This window comes from Populus nigra, chromosome 10 (assembly GCF_951802175.1).
Source record: "Populus nigra chromosome 10, ddPopNigr1.1, whole genome shotgun sequence".
Lineage (NCBI taxonomy): Eukaryota > Viridiplantae > Streptophyta > Magnoliopsida > Malpighiales > Salicaceae > Populus > Populus nigra.
In genome coordinates, this window is record NC_084861.1 from 6,694,502 (window position 1) to 6,714,093 (window position 19,592).

General features: G+C 34.6%; 2 protein-coding genes across 3 annotated transcripts; both read right to left on the reverse strand.

Annotated features, from left to right (window-relative positions):
* Positions 1–2,582: 2,582 nt before the first annotated feature.
* Positions 2,583–10,436, reverse strand: LOC133705637 (uncharacterized). Of its 2 annotated transcripts, none has more exons than XM_062130953.1 (9): positions 9,831–10,436; positions 9,070–9,658; positions 8,647–8,746; positions 8,069–8,125; positions 7,400–7,517; positions 5,716–5,795; positions 4,077–4,138; positions 3,871–3,967; positions 2,583–3,132 (listed from the first exon to the last, which is right to left on the reverse strand). In XM_062130953.1, the coding sequence occupies exons 2-9, from the start codon at positions 9,450–9,452 to the stop codon at positions 3,076–3,078; spliced, it is 954 nt and encodes a 317-aa protein (XP_061986937.1). In that variant the 5' UTR covers positions 9,453–9,658; positions 9,831–10,436; the 3' UTR covers positions 2,583–3,075. The 2 variants fall into 2 exon arrangements, with proteins under 2 accessions (XP_061986937.1, XP_061986936.1); XM_062130952.1 differs by having other exon boundaries at positions 9,070–9,560; positions 9,831–10,435.
* A 3,352-nt stretch (positions 10,437–13,788) lies between these two features.
* LOC133704529 (uncharacterized) lies at positions 13,789–19,148 on the reverse strand. Its single transcript, XM_062129377.1, has 5 exons — positions 18,860–19,148; positions 15,381–15,479; positions 15,180–15,276; positions 14,487–14,661; positions 13,789–14,250 (listed from the first exon to the last, which is right to left on the reverse strand). The coding sequence occupies exons 1-5, from the start codon at positions 18,878–18,880 to the stop codon at positions 14,190–14,192; spliced, it is 453 nt and encodes a 150-aa protein (XP_061985361.1). The 5' UTR covers positions 18,881–19,148; the 3' UTR covers positions 13,789–14,189.
* Between the last annotated feature and the right edge of the window lie 444 nt (positions 19,149–19,592).

Here is a 19,592-nt window from a genome sequence, read left to right on the forward strand (position 1 = left end):
CTCAGAGCCAGAGGACGAACAAAAATCTTGGGGCATTTCGCAGGGGCAAGTGCGGCCCAGCATGTGCATCAATTATTCTTGACATAACATGTGTGTTTCACAGAAAATTAAATAAAAATGATTGCAAATGATTTCCAAGTTGTATGTTTTTTCTGTCGCCAACTGATGCCTTCACCAATGTGCACCAGTTCCTTTCATCGTTTCTTTTATGCGGAAAAAGAAGCAAAATCTTGAAAATAATTATGGCTGTAATCTCTTGCATGCCTCCCCATGCAGAGTATGGGACCTTTTGGGGGTCGAAAGGGACACCGTTTATTTCTGATTGACATGATGATTCCAGTCATGTGAGCAAAAGAAAAGACTGACAATCATTTCCAATTTGTATTTTTTCGTGTATGTACGTTTAATAATGATTCGAATTTGTTCAACCATGTGCTCCAGGATGGAAAAAAAATAAAAACAATTCCAAGGAAATCCTTGGAAAACTTCGTTTTCCATGAAATATACCTAACAATATATGTGGTTATTGTTTATGCACATGTTTTTTATTTGATAAAGATTGATTTTTTAAATATTTTTATTTAAAAATATATTAAAATAATATTTTTATTATATTTTTTAAAAATTTATTTTTAAATCAATACACATCAAAACAATTCAAATTTGATTAAAAAAAAAACTAATTTTAAAAAATAAATAAATTTTTAATGAACAGTATTTTAGCTACAATGACAGACAGTCTATGGCTGCTCTGCTCGGTACGTGTAGAATTTTAGAAAAAAATTCTTATAATTTATAGCTCAAGTAAGGCTATACTTTAAATCATCAGGTTCATATCTCACATTTTGCACCTGCTGGCACGAGAGCCCATGCAGACCTGCGGACTCTGCTAACCAGAGACATGTTGGCAGTACAAAACAAAGAAAACAAGCTTTAGGCTTGTGGGCGTCCTTCAAAGCCGAAACTCCAACATCTATAGCGAAAATTATATTGGACAAAAGGGGAAAAAAGAGGAAACAGGGAGAGAGAAGTAGGGTATGCTTGTAGAAGAAGGGGCATTGTGATCATGATTACCCTCTCTAAACCGTCGAGGGGTTTAGCCAATCCGTCCGGTCCCAGGATGATATGTGGGACGACAGTAGAAATCTCAAGCTCGATGTGTGCTCACGATACACCTGCTAGCTATTCTTGGTTGTTCTCACTAGCTAGGTCCACAAGCCTAATTACTTACAACCTTGTATCATAGCCACTCGACCCTACCATCGAGCTCGGCAAGATAGATATTGAACTTATCCAGAGGAGTTGAGCAAATAACCCAACTTGAATTAGGAACAGTGAGCAAAGAACAAAAATCTCCACCGTTAGGCGTAATTCCTCCGCGGTAAGACTAAGATCAGAGAAAAAAATGATCCGAATACATACCTCACATCAGCTCTTCGAATCTCATACCCCATCTGTACACCTTTCAATGAATATAGAGCCTCAAGCCCGCACTTCTTTAAGTCGATCCTCTAGCTCCGCCTTAGACGTTCAGCAAATTCACCATCAAGTGTGTTTCTCACAAAAACTAAACATTGAGCTAGTATCAGAATATCTATGGTTGCTTTCAAGGTTCATGCCCTTTGAAAATTATGGAAACTGAAGTACAATCATATGGCTCATCTGGGAGTAATCTTTAAAACATGCATCCACCGTTCGAATTTTGGGGGAAAGTGGGAATTGATTGTAAAAGAACCAAACTTATTTTTTCTAAAGATAAACGGGTTTATATTTACAAAACCCTGACACGCATAAACAGTAATGTTAAGACAACATATTAAAAGGAGAATTTTCTGTGACCAAATAAAAAAAATGGTAATTCAAGAGATTAAAAAATGGAAGAAAAAATAAAATTCAAGACTAATTAAGCACAAAGTAAATTAAATAAAGTTTGTTAAATTTTTTTTTTATAATAAGCCCACATGCTGACATGTGGATAGTTTCGGTCACACTTGACAGTTTGACTTGGATGGAAGTGGATGAAAGGTCCACGTTACACGACATCAAGAAGTACAAATGTCATATTAACAAGTTAAGATGACGACAAGTATTACCAAAAACAAAATAGTAGAAGGAGCAACCAAGTCATTTAGTTGTTGAGTTATTTTTTAATTTTTTTTAAAAAATATATTAAAAAATATTTTTTATATATTTTTTTAAAATTTTGATATTAATAGATCAAAACTATCTAAAAATACTAAAAATATAATTTGAAATAAAAAAATTAATTTTTTTCAAAAACAATTTACCATCTATACTGCCGATCTTTCATATTATTAAAAGAAAAAGGAAAAGGAAAAAAAAAATGCAATATGCATAGTACATTAAAACCTAACACGCTTTTATTGGATGGAACTTGAAGGCTCATTGAACTTGCTGAGAATGGCTTCACCAGTGTACCTAACAAGAGGTGTATGCAAACCAAAAGTCAAACTTGCTGGGAGCTATCCTTCTTTGGAAAATGGTGTCCTGACCTTTTCAGCTTTACTAATGTTATCACTAGCAACGTCAGCAAAAGAACCGAAACACGATTAAACATAGCATTGAGAAGAACCACTTCAAATCTTGTTAAAGAAAAAGAAGAGCAACGTGATCAAGGATTATTTATCGGTCTAATTGGGTACATGATGGATCACAGCAGCATAACGTGCTCAAAAGTAGTCATAATTTAAGCACCAAATATTCCACTCCGAGGCTCTCTTGTCTCATGAATTTGTACACAAGAAACTTTTAACTCAAAATTCATCCAAATAACAGTGATCAGGTTAGAAATTCTCTCCCAGGCGCCAAGGAGCAACGGGCAGCTGGTGTGTTCTTATTATCAGGTTCTTGAGTTTGATATCTGGTGAGGTAAGCATTTCAGGTTCCAAAAATGGGATCTCTACAAATTTTTCCGCTATGGGACCCATAATTGTGATGAGTGTGTACACAAAAGGAAGAATGGCCTCCTACCATCTGCTTAGCATATACAGTAGTGAGATTTCTGTACTTACACAGACCAGATAAAATCCAAATCAGCCTCTCATGGATTCTCCATCAGCACCTTGGCTCCTGCTTCAGTTGTATTCCAGAAGGCGAGCCGAACATCATTGACTAGAGATACAAGGAAAAGAAAACAATATTAACAAAAACACTCGATCAAAGGCTTTGTTATCTAACAATGTTACTTCAGCAGCACCAGCACAGCCATAGGTCTAATGCCTGTTAAAAGTTCCAGATTTGACTGCATACCAGGAACAAATCAATTCTCTAGCGACCAAAATTCGAACTGTCTAGCAGAATGACTGGTGATTACATCAAAGTAATTGGACTTCAAAATATCACCCCAAGAAAGGGTGGAGGTAGTCGAAATAAATGAAAAAAAAAAGGACCGGAAAACACCAAGATCAACAGTTAATAAAACAACACATTACAACCAGAAAACATCATGAAATCTGCATCTAATGTTCAGGCCACAGGTTAAGAAAGATATTCCGTGGAGGGGACGCCTAGGCAGAAATAAAACACACATAGATGATCAGCTAAGAAACTTAATGAGGTACATGTATCAATGAAAAGAAGACAGACTAAATGATCTCCACACGGTCCTTGCATTAATTTTTATTAAGTAATGATCAATCTTCAATCTGAAACATATTTAAGTTTTAATATATTCTTGATCTGATACTGTATGTTAACTAAGGGAAGATATATATACCAACAAAATGATCTCGCAATTTTTTTCTTTTTTAATATTCATTGACATATACGAGTCTTAATGTGACAACACATAAAGAAACCCGTCACTCATCCATTGAAATGTGCAATCAAGTCAAGCTGTTTATAGATTACCTGAATTGTATTGGGCAATATACTATTTGCAAGATCCTCATCAATGGACACAGGCAGTGGTGGCATCCGACTCATCATTCCAGGCATCTCTCTCATACTGCAAAACACAAAGTAGGATTTTCCACAACTTAGCAATTCATAGACAACAAATAGTGTGGCATGTCACAGGACCAATACCAAAATGAAGATATTGAGAATCCACATACTCATTCAGGATGGCAGTGATATTGTTCCTTGTGTAACAAAAGAAGTCAATGTTATCCTGCAACTGTTTATGAAAATGTTAAACTAACTAACAACCCATCCTTGGAAACCACAACTAATCTTCTGCCACTCTAGACCTCTTAACTCAAATTCGAAAACAGTATCATAAACTGGCTTCTCAAACCTCTTAAATCAATGAAAATGACAATGAATGCGGAAATAATTAAATAAAGAAATAACAGAAAAAATGTTAAGAAATAATATTAAAATCCTCATAAAGTAGCGAACCTTAGCAGCAAGATCTTGATTTGGTGGAATTTAACACCGATGGTTTTAAATAGTGGAGCAGTTTTGCTAATCATCACAGGCATTAAGGGCATAGCCATTGTTACCATGAATTGTTGGCAACTGAGCAAATTGTCTCTAATGTACATGGTTTAAACAATTTCACTATAATTAACAATGCTAATATTATAAACGAATAAACATCACCAATTTTAATAAAACGCAGATGTCCTTTTCCAGCTAATGAGCCTAAAATTAACATTAACAAGAAAATTTTCACTAAAAAAAAATTATTCCTTTTTTTAAAAAAATAAAATAAATAGACATAATAGTAAATCTACACAAATCTAACAATCCCAGACTAAAAAATTGTATGACTGCCTGTAAACTGAGCAATTTAAAAAATCAAATGGCTGAATTTTCAAGTGCAGCAACCATGATAGTTGCAGGCTGTAAGGTGACATAATAGCACCATTATCCAAGTCCATGCTGACATCCCATGGGACCAGTTTCTCAAATATGCATGTAGAAAGGGAGATGATGCAAAGAAAAGATATGAAAATTGAACACAGAAGATGGAATTCCTTTCATAATGTTACATGGGTTTGGGCGCTAATGCTCAGGGTCGGCTCACAGCTAGGTGTCAACAAAGTCAATTTTCATGATAATTTTGATATTTTGTTGAGACTAGTACCCACACCATTAACCACATAACAGTGTTGGATATGGGCATGACAAGATAAGGTCAAGCTTCCAAGTAACATGATTGTAAACATGAAGCTTAAGTACCTATACTCAGAAGAGAATCCCTTTTCCACAAGCAGAACATTTGCATATGCCCATCAAATTGCACTGTGGCATTTTGCAGTTTCAACCATACTTGCTATTCATTCCCTTTTGTATTAGTCAAAGTAGGAAAAATGTGATTTAAAGTATCTACAGTGTGATTTGTAACAGGCCATGTATTTAATTTTTATGGCTATACAGTAAAAATGTGTTTTTTTCTTTTCACCAGTGGAACAAGGCAGGCACATAACCAGCCCAGAAATACACGATGTCATCTTCACAAATATCAGGTTATAATTATTATGTTTAGAACAAATTCTGTTGAAAGGGAAAAGGGCAAGCAATGTTCCTAGAATAGCAAAAGATGTTGTCTTTAATACATTACATCTGAGTTCAGCCCATCGATTATTGAAGTTCGGTCAAATTTCAAGAATTCTAAGAGAAATAGCAGCCACAACACGTCCTTTGCACACAGTGCTGAAAACTTTTGAATGTGCAACCACTTCTTGCTTTGAGCTAACATCTATGTTTTAAACCAACATTTAAAAAATAAAAATTAGTAGTATTCACCTTGAATGTAGAAAGGTTAGCTGATATCTGACTAAAAGCTTGAGCATTCTGGTCCAAGAGTCTAGTCGTCCCACTAATTCCTGAAAGCCACCAAAATAAATGGATATTAGAAGTATTATGAAGGCAAAGAGTAATTTGAACAATGAAATGAGGCATAATAGAAGATTTAAAGCAACAGGGAACAGTGGAGATAAGAGAAAGTATTTTCAACAAGGCAGAAAATGTTGAATAATATATGACAAATTACAAAGATATTGAATTGAAAGAAAACTACCATATTGAGAAAACTGTTCTTCTACAGCCAACTTTTGACAATGTAACTTTTTCCAAATACCTTCTTAAAGTTCCTTTTCCTACTAATAGGCCATTCAATCACATAACTGCCCAGTTACCATGCTTTCTCTGGAACAGGTTATTGTTGCTCAATTGTTCCACAAAAGATCGAAACATTGCATTTTGATCCAACCAAAACAAAACACCAACATAACACCATGTTGTGGTCTGCACCATAACCTAAAGCATCTCATAAATTCATCTGAGACTCAAGGCCCATTTCTATGCATGATCCCAATCCATACTCTCCAGATGTTTTTTCTTTTTATTTGAGCTTAGCTTAGATTGGCAAAGTGGTCAGCAGAAGATCTGCCACAACCAGGATGGATATTGGACAGCTAAATCTCAAAATGATGCAGCCATTATATGGCTACAGAAAAAGGTTCCAAAGGGAAAAACCAAGACCAGAAACATTCCCTAGTTGCAAAATCCAACTAGCTAGTCATTACCAGCTGTGTCCGTAAGAACTAACGGCTTTTTCATTGGGTTTTGGGACCCAAATTGGAAGGGCACATTTATTAAGAAAGAAATTCATTTCAACAACATAGGGTTCTTTAAATTGTTTAGTCACTAGTTCGACATCTGGTTTTCTTCATGCTTTATGTTCTCTTAGTGATGAGAGTCCTTTATGCAAAGTAATTTTAAACAGCTTAGAAACGCATAAATGGGCAGTGACTTTTAGTCATCAACAATCTCTTCACCACAAAGAAAGCTCTTTAACACAAAGCACTCTTTAAGATGCCCTGTTATGTTGAGCTTTTAAATGAAATGGAATTTTAGTTGCTTTTCCAGAATCTTAGCAGTTATCAAGTTGTTTTCCTTTCTGTTTTCTTTCTAGCATCTTGCCTGTAAAAAGCAATTTGTCTCTTTAGCTCTCATCCAAATCTCAGCTACAGCATTTTATTTCATCTCTGACAAAATTAGATGATTACTTTTCTTATCCTCCCAAAACTAAATTTATTCTAATCTCTCCCAATTTACCACACCCCTTGCAGGATTGCCCAATTCTCACATTATCAAGCTATGCTACATGAAAAAAAGTAGAACAAGAATAATCCGATCAAAGTGAAGAAATTGCAAGTCAGATTTTACTCAAGTTTTTGACAACTTCAACAAAACACAACGCTTGAATCAACTGTGAGGAAACTCATACATACATATTGCTAAGTCTAAATTGCATTTATACTATGCTGCTGATCTGCAATTTGAGTTCAAATCATATAGCAAACTCCACCACATGAAAAGAGAAAAAGAGATTTGCACAAATAGGAACCAGAAGTTACTTAATGCAGAAAACACAAACAAATGAGACATTAAACAAGGATGTTTTCCAAAAAATGTGAAAACTAACCTTCAAAAGGCATAGGTTCACTTTGGTCTGTATGGTGCATCATTAGAGGATATGAAGCCACGTTCTGCAGTAAACCTGCAGCCATGTTCATCTTCAAGGATGATTCCACCAGCTTATCCTGAAGAAGCATGATCTTTAGAATACTGGTTCTTCAATCAACATTACATCCTAAAGACATTAATCATTTCAATCCATTAAGATAGAATTTATATTGTTGGTTCTAAGCTATATGTAAATAAGTTGTAAACATGGAGGTTATGTAATGGGATTTTTTATCACTTGTCCAGCCATGACAATGTAATCAAAAGCTGAATTCCTGCTTCCATGAAAATTAACTATATATATCTGCCAGCAGCAACAGGGGGATGGCCGCTAAAGTTTTCAACTTGGAGAAGGTATTCCCAATATAGATAAATTTCACATTTTAGAAAGACAATCACACCCAAAATTGTTACCCAAACCCATGAAACTATTATCCAGAATGAGGGATGCAGCCAGTTTTAACAATATTAGGGCCAAGCATCACATTTCTGTTTAATGGACCGATATAATTATGGCAATTAAAGGTTCAATATTGAAGGCTGGTGCATCCTTTAACCTTAAACTTAGGCACAATTCTCTTTTTCGAAGCACTGAACCATATGATAAAACAAAACAAGCTAAGGTTACCTTCCTGCTGTTGATCTTCTTTCCCATGTTATAATCTTCTGCCTTCCTTCGCTTTCTCTGCAGAAGATTTTCATTACTTTTTTAAAGTCGCACAAGCAGATGTAAGGTTAATGTTTACAAATATTTAGCAAGCAGTACACATGATCCATGATATTGGCATCTAAAACAGGTTTTTCTCAGATAAGCATATAGATAACTGATCATCAGATAATACATGAAAGCATAAAGACCCATCTGCCTAAGAAGATACCTAACTACAGTTGCCCTTGTACTTTCTTCTGTTTATTTAACAAGCTTAAATTATTATCACTCCAAAGCTCCAAACCAAAGCCTACATGAGCAATAAACATCCGATGCAATCTTCTAATTGCAGCTTGATTTGGTTCAAGGAAATGAATACAATAAGAAATTCAACAAAAGAAGGTTGAATCTCACAACATTTATACTTTTTAATTGAAGAATGAACAAGAAGAGGGAAACCAAAAGGAGCAAAATCTATTTGATAATCAAAAAGTCCCAATATGATGAACTATGTCTTTCAAAAATTTCCAAAGAACTACGGGGAAAGAAAAGCCTACCGTCATCCATCTACACCTCAACGCAACATCACGAACAGTTTTATCACGGAGCATGGCTGCAATCTTTATGTATCTCAGGATACTTGGTTCATCAGCATATCTGTAAATTTAAATTGACACACCACTGCGTGAAAATTATCAACAAAACCAAAATTAAGTAAAATCCTCCCTAATAGGAACCATTCCATACCACATTAGAATAGACTGGTACAAATTTGGTTGCAACATAACCACATGAAACTAAACTTTAAAGCACAGAAAAAATGAGAAAGCTATTAAACCATCATCATCAATGCCAGGTGTAAGTACCCATACTACATATAAAATGAAGAAAACTCACACCCATGAGTTAAAACAAACAAAGTTTCAACTAAGATGAAAATGAGTGGAGAAAAATAATAACCCTAGGAGAAAACAACCTACTTTTGAAGGCCTTCCTCCAGTTTGTACTGCTCCTCGACGGACCACTCAACAGCCAAACCAGCATCATGCTTTAAGCCAGGAACGGAATCAAGAAGCAACGAAGAAGAGGCAGAAGAATTCCCAGCTTGAGTTTGAACAATTCCACCACTTCCACTACCACCAGGACTGGTGTTATTACTAATCAAGCTGGAACTCCCAGGCAACATCAAGCTACTACTAGTAGTACTAGTATTGATCCCAAAGTAAGACCCCATCCCCATGGGAATCATATCCGTTGTGCAGCCACTGTTTATAGCGCCAGATTGAAAAGAAATTGCGTGCCGATTAAGTGCAGAACCTAAGGTCCCCTCTAGGTGAAACCCTGTGTTAGACTCTGCAGCCATTTCCTCTTCCTCTTCTTCTTCTTTTTTGGGCTTCAAACAACCTTCATCGTCACGTCCAAACTAATTGAGCCCCAATCAAGAATCAAAACACCCCCGAATCGCAATTCACTGTCAAAACAATTGCTTCAGCTAACGTTTTCAGTTGAAGAACCAAACGAAACTGAAAATTGAGCCCGAGATATAAGAAGAATCTCGCAAATGGAACCCTAATAGACAAAAGGCCCCAACTAAGTATGGTTCCAAAGCTCAAAAGAGAAAAACAAAAACTAGTGTACAAAATAAGTGAAAGAAAGGTCTAAATAGAAGAGGAGGGGAATGTGGTAATATGAATGAGAAGAAGGAAAAAAAAAAGGAAAGGTGGGTGATTGAATGGTTTACCTTTTTGAGGGCTTACTTTTCCGACGAAGCCCTAATTGGTTCTTTGCCTTCTATTCTATTTTATTGCCTTCTCCCTTTTCTCCCTCCCTCCCTCCCTCCTCCCTCTCCTCATCCCCTTCCACTCCAACAACAACACGTACGTGTTATCCTTTATTTATTTTTTCTTTTATTATTTAAGATAATACTTGAATTCGAGAATTTTAAATAATATCAATTGAATTATAACTATCACACTTTACCCCATCGTGAAATCATTTCTTGAAAAATAAAATGGATTGATTGAAATAAGAAGTGACCAGCTTGTACAGCATCCGATATCAGAAATTATGAAACCAGAAAAAAGAGGAAAGGTTTTGCAGGGGAGTTTTTCCGGTGGTAAGAAAACGGAGGATAAATTAATGTTGCATTGCATGTAATACAATAATAATAAGGGATGGTGATGGATACAGATCTTGGAATTCAGGAACGGTGGCCGTATCTTGGAATTCAGCAACAGTGGGGATCCCCATAAGCATTTGATGCCCAATTATTGTGGTCTCTCCACCTTCCCTTTCCCTTTTCCTTCTCTTTTTTTTTTTAAAAAAAATTGTTTTTATCCTCTTGGTTTTATTAATTTCTCCCCTTTACAGCCATTCCTATTTCTCCTCTTGTGATTTTGTTTTGTTTCTATTTGTTTTGTATATTTTATCTTTTAGACCTTCAATGATTTTAACAACAAGGGTTTTGGATTCTTGCAGTTCCATTTTAATCCATAAGCTTTTGTCCAGACAAGGTATTAATTTCAATGATTTCCTCCCATGTCTACGAGAATAATTAATCAATGATGCAATTATATATACATCAAAGTAATTATTTCCCTTCAGCACCAGTAATTCTATCTGCAGTACGGTCTTTGGAAATGATAATCAAACTATCGAAGTAAAAAAAAAAAAATTATTATGTTTTGATTTGAACAAAATGTGTGATTAAGTATCTGGGAGGAAATCTAATCTGAAAATGACAGGTTTGATAAAGTAAGATAATGAAAGTACATGTTCTCGAACAGTATATTTCCTTCCAATCGCCTCTTGCCGATTTCCTCGACCAGTTTGCGGTCTGATAATTGAGTTATGGTGCTAGTTCATAGTATTGTGTTGAATATGCTTGGATTTCTATTAAGCTACTCTAATTATTAACCACTCCATTTGATGTCGGACTAAGTGTGTGTTTCTGATAAACATATATGGTTGGCTTTTTTTATTTTTTTATTTCAAGTACAATTATTTTAAAGTACAAACTATATTTTTCTAAAAACAAATAAATACATGTTTTTTATTTCTTTCTTTGTAGATTATATTAAAAAAAATTCAACCACACCTCACCATATTTATATTCCAAATACACCCTAACTTTGAATCTTTTTCTTATTGGAGAGATAAAACAACATAAAGATCACCTATTTGAAAAAAATTGAGATGAGAATTCTTTGCATTGAAAATGAGTTTAGAGTACTAATGAACCCATATTTAACAACTTCAAAATCCTAGTTTTTCAAAAAAAAAAAATCTAGGTGTTACCCGGGCCCAACGATCATGGATCCCATGCAGTGTGCCTGGACTTATTTTCTATCTTTAACAGTCTTAGAAAACTTACTTGAGCCTAACACTCTTTCGATAGTTTTCTGGAACTTCCACATAGATCCTTCAATATTTGTATATTAATCCAATACATATTATTTTGAGTGAAATACAACTCGAAAATATCACATGATTGAAATGACTCTTCAACCACTCGTCTCCATTAAAAAACAAGACTTATGAGTTATAAATACCTCATGAATCCTTCAAACTCTAAGTTTACAATCTCTTCATTCTTAATATTTTTAGCATACATATTTTTAAAGTCCATCTTTCTAAAATATCATGCAAGAGGTGGTGATCGTGGTGATGATTAAAGAGAAAATGATCATGAGATGACAGTGATAATAAAGGAGATGATCACGATAGTGACTGTGAAGGAAGTGATGGTGACATGGTTATGGTAATGGTGACAATGGAGATGATTGTGGTGGTGACATGGCAGTGACTGTAAATAAGATAGTCGTGTTGGAGAAGATGGTGATGATGGTAATGAAGGAGAAGGTAATGGTTACGGTAATGAGATGGATGTGGTAGTTGAAATAGTTGAATTATATTATAAATGAATTACTATTTATAAAATATTTTACGGAATTTCATGATTTGAAAATATTTTTGAGGAAATGAACTAATTTTGAATATTGATGTAAAATATTTTATATTGATTAATTTTCCTATAAAATATTTTATAGAACAAAGCATAAAAAACTATTTTTAAAAAAATATTTATGAGAAATAAATATAAAAAAAATCTAAAAAATATTTTTGTATAAATTATTTTCCACAAAATATACATGTTCTAAATTGATTTAGTTTACCATTGTGAGCAGTTGATAGTTGATTGTGAGGAGTTAAGAGGTGTTAGGTGTTTAGTGAGGGGTGAAGATAGAAAATATATCATTAATTAATTATCAGTTTATAGCCCATTTAATATTATAATAATAGTTATTTTTTAAGTTTTTTATTTAGAAATATATTAAAATAATATTTTTTATTTTTTTAGATATAAGTACATCAAAATTATCTGAAAACACAAGAAAATAAAATAATTTGAAACAAAAAATATAAAAAAATTAATTTTTTTAAAAAATAATTTTAAAATACAAAAACAAACAAACTGTTGAAAAAAATAAATTCTATTACTCCATCAGTGTTTTACTGAAAATCAAACCTTAGTTGCATCAACTGAAATAAGGGCACAAAGATAATAAAATTATAATATATAAAATTGTTATCAAGATAAAAAAAAAAAATGAATAACTACAAAGTTTAATTGGGTTTTTATTTTTCAGTTGTAGTTCACCTGGAAGTTTTTTTATATTATCATCCATAAAAAATAATTGAAAGAGCTTTTAAACTAACAAAAAAAAAATGCAAAGATGTTGGAAACGTAAAATCTTTAATGACTGTTTGATAATGCGGTGTAAGATATTTTATAAAAATATTTTTCAGTTAAAAAATAAATAATTTTTTTTTAATTTTTGATATTATTATATCAAAATTATTAAAAAAAACACTTAAAAATATATTATTATTATATTTTTTCAAGTAAAAAAACATGTGAAAAACGGGTTGAACCGCATAAAATAAATACACCCTTCATCTCGTTACAAGACTTTTATTTAATATATTACAGGCTCAGAGGCACATGGAAAGTGAATGTCATCTATTTTGTCAAGGTACAATCATAAATCCTCCTTTTCACAGAATTTGCATCTCACGTTTCAACTTATTGAATTGCATCCCGAGTTGCTTAAAATTGGATAATTTGTCAAAACAAAAACAGAGGAAGCAAGCTGGCTTTTCGATGTTAACCCACGGCAAAAGGGAGTTTCCTCGCATGAAAACCATATACAATTCGATGGCTAATCTTCCCATTTCTTCCGCCAAGACTCGGGTGCGAGCATTCATGTGAGAAATTCTCGTCTTAAAATGGACTGTAGTTTTATTTCATTTTCCTGTTAATTTCGTGATAATCAACCATCCAGGGTTATCAGTTATAATTATGACACCCGTGTGAAAATATAGACAATAATTACGACGAACAGGATTAATCACATAGCAATGCTTTGATGCATCCTAATTTAGCATACCAATAGTGTTACTGTCTCAACCATAATAATTAACCATAAATTTAGATAAAATCAAGCAGTAGCCAAATTTTCTTGTTCTTGCAAGACAGCTACAACATGTATGCTTGATGGAAACTTCGTGATTATAAGTGGACTGAAATTCGTTGTTTGTTTCAAAGTTTGCACAATTTCATGGTATGCATCAAATTGGTCCTTGCAGAAATGGCAACCATCTAGTCGTATATGTAAGCGACATTAAGAAATCCAAGCTTTAAAATGAAAAAAGAAAAGATATGCTCTCTGAATCGAGAAAAAAAAAGATTTTTATTTACAGGCCTTGCTGATTAAAAAGAAAAGAAAGAAAGAAATCATCCATCTTCTGAGAATCTATCTGCAGCAAATACTTTGCAAACATGTGTAACCTGGAACTAATTAAAGAGGGACTAAATTAAGGTTGGATCATTGAGGACGTACAGCTCAAAAATTGGATCTTTAACCATCAGCAGGTAGAGAGAAGCGTTTTACCGTCCAGTCTAGCTGGAAGCAGTAGGCCAGCCCTACTACCAACACCGAAACAGCAGACGGAAATTAAAAAGAGGATACAGTTGATCCACGCTGACCATGCCTTTGTCTCCTTGGCTTCTCATGACGGACGATCCTCAGTCCGTGCATTAAGTGCTTCTATTAATGGCGAGGGTAAAGTATATGAGTATCAGTGTGCCCATGCTGGACCTGAAACAACAATTATGAGTCTCAATAATCACGTACAAGGAAAACGTATGAGATTCAAGGAGGAGCATGCATGTGTTTCAGCATTGAGTCCAATATAGATCTCTAGTCATTCCTAATGCCAGATCAACGATCATTGCCAGATAAAGGAGAGCAGAGATAATAACTAACGACATTTTTTTATGATGATAAATCCAAATTGTGAGAACTGAAAATTTAATCATGGGATGAATACTCACATGGTTGCAAACATGAAAAGGATCTTTCGTGGGTTGATTGCCATTAACCGGTTAAACCTCTTATTCCATCCATCAACTGGATCTACGAGATTAGGGCCACTGGGGATCGTCAGGGAGGGACCGAGTGCTTTGTTGATAACTAGTGGCTGCTTCAAAGGCTCCAGCTGAGAGCTCCCTGCCACAAAATATGCAGGAAACATGAGTCGTATGCTAGCACCAAATACTTACCTGCCATAACATATATTTGAAAGTAACACAATAAGGCTAAATAGAATATTTGGGAATTTTCATGTTTGCTTCTCAACTAAGAACAAAATTAATCCCAAGTTCATACCCACAGATCCATGCAAGAGTATGCAGCATAATTAGCCTATTACTAAAGCTGTCACCCACCAAATTTCTTAGGGTTATGGGTTTCATGGAATTGGAGAATGATTAATTGGTGTAGCTTCTCAAGTTTAACTAATTCATAGGAAGAAGTTGCATCTTCCACATGATCAATAGAATATGAATTGATTGAAGCTGCTTAATTTACTGGAAGCCTTGGTTTACATTTGAGTATCTTATAAGCACTATTAAAATGATAGACATGAATAATTCTGTAAAAAAATGCCATAGCTTTACAATTGTTTAAACTGAATCTACCGAAGGGCATAAAAAAACCAAATTGCCTTGGCAATCACATTCGCGTACCTTTTATTGGAAGTTTCTTTGCTGGTTCATCAACGTCTTCGTCTTCAGTACCAGTCCACCGTTCTGCTCGGTAAGACCATTTCCGAGATAGTGCTCTCTAAATGCAAGCCAAGAAAAAAGTAAATAATTTGTCATGTATGCATGAAATACCACAGATATGAAATGAAATATTTTGGAATTGAAAAGGGGCATGCTGCTCACTGTCATTTTTGGACTCCCAGAGCTCCTATCCAATGGTTGTGCAAGACTTGCGATGTCCAACACAACAGCAGCAGCTTTATCCATAGTTGCAGTATCATTCTGTTAGCAGTGACATCTCTTCATTACTCAAATACCATTTAAACTTTATGATTGAAGACATGCAAATTACTAGTACGTTCATTCTTCTATGTTGTTGGCCGATCAAATTATCTTTGAAATGACAAATGCAGCAGTCGGAGAAAGAGAACAAATTCTCCAAGGAGCATTCACATGCTTTGCCTAATCTGTATTTGTTTCTATCATTTCATGGAGTCCACATCCATTATCAAGGATGCTAAAGACCAAAAACTCCATATTTCTTTAAACTACACAAACTTCACAAGTAACTTCTTCAAATATAGCAAAATCTCAGAACAATTTACTGACATGATTTTATCATAGAATAGCAATGCTGATAAGAAAAATTTGAAGTCCTTGTCTAAGAAGCTTTGTATACATTGATGTGCTGGTATATTGGTCTGCCAATAGTAATGTAAAATACAGAACTATCAAAAGAAGGAAAAAAGAAAAACAGAGAAGAAAGCAATAACCAGCACACTCTGGACATGGTATTACTGCTGTTTTTTTCCATTAATATTCATTGCCGGTTCTTTAAGACACGCTAGAATAATACTGTTAAGAGAAGCTAGCAAGCTTAAAGATCAATTCAGTTGGAAATCTTTTAAAAGAAAAGAAGAGGAGGAGGTTACCTCCAAAATTGCTCACCATCAATAAGGTTGTTAACAACGTTACCCTCCTCCAATTGATTCACTAATTTTCTCCTCAACATCATCTAAAGTTTTCAATGTTACCCTTTTGTTCATAGAGCCTGTTCCATCCATAATCTCCCAAGTCCTAACTTGATAGTTGAAAACACTAACTAGGTGTTTAGCAAAAAAAATTATATTTTTTATTGCTAAAGAAGAACTTGGTTCCACTTGTGTTGAATTCCACTTCAAAATATCTACTATAATATTCTCAATAGTAATCATTTACGTTCTCAATAGTATTTTATATTTGAAGTAACATGTATTTTTTTTCTTCTTGTCACAGATACGTAGCTAATTATGGACATTTATCTTATAAGAAATCAAAATAAATACAGGTGCAAAGATTAGATCAAGTAATTATATTTTTTTTTTAAAGAAAAAGATTAAGTTAACTAACAATGAGAATGACAAATTTATCACATAATAGTGAAATCTCAGATGCGACTGCCTGAGTGGCTGTGCAAGTGTATATTGATAGCTTAGTAGTAGTGTGGTGCCCAATAGTATCCCATATCAAGGTCTGAATATTAGCAGAAAAGAAGGGATTTTGGTTGAAATTAATTTCCTTATGCATAGACTCCGGATTATGTAGCGTGGAAAACAGGAAAAATATTACTCATGCCTAAAGTAATTCGAGACAGGATGAGTTTATTATTAACCCATATAAAACACAGGAATGAAACTAGCCCAGATCGACAAAACCTGAGATTCTAATAATACAGGATGAATTGGTGGATCCTCAGCAAATTGAGAACAGAATTGAAAATGTCCCTTTTGGGAAGGTCTCGTGCTTGAGAAAGGGAAAACAACCTTAAACCAATGCAATTTTCATATAGCAGTAGCTAGCATGTTGTCACCCCAGAAGATCAGGATCAAACATCTTGAAGAGGAGAAGTTTCAAAGAATAAACAAAATGCCATTAGAGGCCTGATCCAACTAGGTACGTAAGCTTTCCGATCAATATTTCAATTAGCTATGAGAAGCGTGCATCTAGACACCTGCTTCTTCTAGGACCACCCTCCATGCAATGTGAGAAATCCGAGGCACCAAAGATTAATTCAAGTATAGAAGCAGTATCCCATTTGTTTCTATCTATTCTTTCCGATTTTCTGAAAAGATTTTATTTTAGTGGGCACCAAGCTACCCCATCATGATTAAGACAGGCATGCTCAGGGGGCAATCACCAAGCACACATGCATGAATGCAATGCAAGCTGGCTCAGAAGATTTCTTTTGAAGAAGCTGAATAATTAAATCTCTCATCCGAAAATCATCTAAATCAAAACATCCAGGGATATGAACAACGTGGTTGTGACAATGCCTATGCTTTAGCATCGGTATAACATCGATGGCTTCAGGCCTTAGGAATCACTCACTTTGCCGTTTTATTAAATCCAAAGGCTTGAAGATCTTCTGCACTACACGATGCTTAAAACACAGGCATTCTAGTCTTTCTCGTGAATAATACTATCCGACAAGCTGACAAAATTAAAAGTGAATTTATCGGCTAAAAAGTTTTTAGGAAAAAAGAAATCAAGAAAGAGGATGGTGAGGTAGAAGGCAGAAGTAGCCGTTGGTGGGCTCGGCAAGAGATGGGTCAGCCAGAGCACTACCACACGCAAAAGTGATGGCATAACCAAAAGCTGTCTAATATTTGTCTTTTTTAAAGGCTGTTCCTGTTTTGGCGTTTCATGGGATATCTGCTGTATCTCCACAAAGAAAAAAGATTCCCCTGCCCCTGCCCCTGCCCCCCTGCTCGTATGTTTCTCCCTCACTCGTGGCCTTGGACGCAAGAACTAGATTCCAAATTGCATAAATATAATATATAAAAAAGTTCCCAAAACAGACTCGCACTGTTACGGCTAGCATTCCGCTGTAGCAAATGCCAGCACCCGCCGGAAAACATCTTTTCTGGCTGAAGATCTCGAACCCATATCTTTCGCAAACCTTTTATGAGTTCGTGGCTGGTTTGTTAACTTTGTTTCACGTACCAAGGTTGCACTCCTTGTTTATATTTTTGGTTTCAGTGTCAAAGGCCCTACTCAAGAGATTCCCATGGATTCGGCCTTTAAGAACCATCCCCCAATTCCCATCCCATATATCTTCTTGAATTAGGAACGTCTTCTTCCTTATTAGTGTATAGGGTCAGGTAATCATCCTTACCAACAAAAAGTTTTTTTTTTTCCTAAAATAAAGAATTGGCTTTTCAAAAATTAAAAAAAATTAAAAAAACAAGGACAAAAACAATCGATTACCCAAGCTTTTCCTGTATAGTGTGTGCAGCCCCCACTAAGCCTGGCCATAATTACGCCAGCTGGCATATTAATTGTCAGGGTCGCAAGGGATTCAACAAAAAACGATGATATCCATCGTGTGATAATTTAAGATAAATACAAACTGAAAAACAAGGAGCCATTGCAAACAGACCAGAAAGAAAATAAAAAAACAGATGATGCTTTGGTCGGAGAGGAGGCCAGGGACGATTAGAAGCAAAGCAAAGAGGCAGCATTAATCGTAGAACTAATCAGCTTTGCCCATGACAAAAAAGGATATTGCAATATAATTAACATCGAATTAGTGGGAGTGAATTTATTGAGCTAGAATGCATATATAAATGAATTACTGTATCTAAATTTAAGAGTCGGAGAACTATGAGAAGCTGCATCAGTACCTGTACGGACAACTCCTCCATTGTAGAGATAGAAGCTGAGCTGAGAGGCCAAGAAATTAAAGATCCCCGGCCCCCTGTTCAGTACCGATCAGGCAAACGGATATAGATAATATACAATATATATATATATATAGCAGTCTCTTGAATCTTGGAAGAAGCAAGCTCTTGTCTCTCTCTCTCACTGTACACTCTTTCAGGAAGGAGGAGGAGAGTAGGAACAGCAGGTGGAGAAAAGGAACATCAATCTTTTTTTCTTGCATCTTCCATTATAAGCTGCTAAAGAGTATTATATAATATTTAGATATATATATATATATATATATATATATATATATATATATATATATATATATATATATATATATTAAAAAGAAGAAGAAGAAGTGATAGATATGTAGTTGGAGCTCTTTCTTGGAAATGAGGTCATATGGGGAACGGGAAGATTTGCTGTATCTTACTTGTTTACTGGTTATTTTAAATGTGTCAGTCATTGTGTTTTTACGGTGTTTCTGCTTTCTATTTTAAAATATATTAAAAATAATATTTTTTTTATTTTTTAAAATATAAAAAAATTCAAACTCTTTTAATTACACACCCATAATTTCATGAAGCATAATTTCACGAAGCAAAAATTTTTTTAATTTTTTTTAGATTTGATCTAGCAGTTGATTGGAGATTCGGTTGACTCAAGGCTAAAATCAGGATTGGTTAAAAAAAAAAATTTAGTGTGATC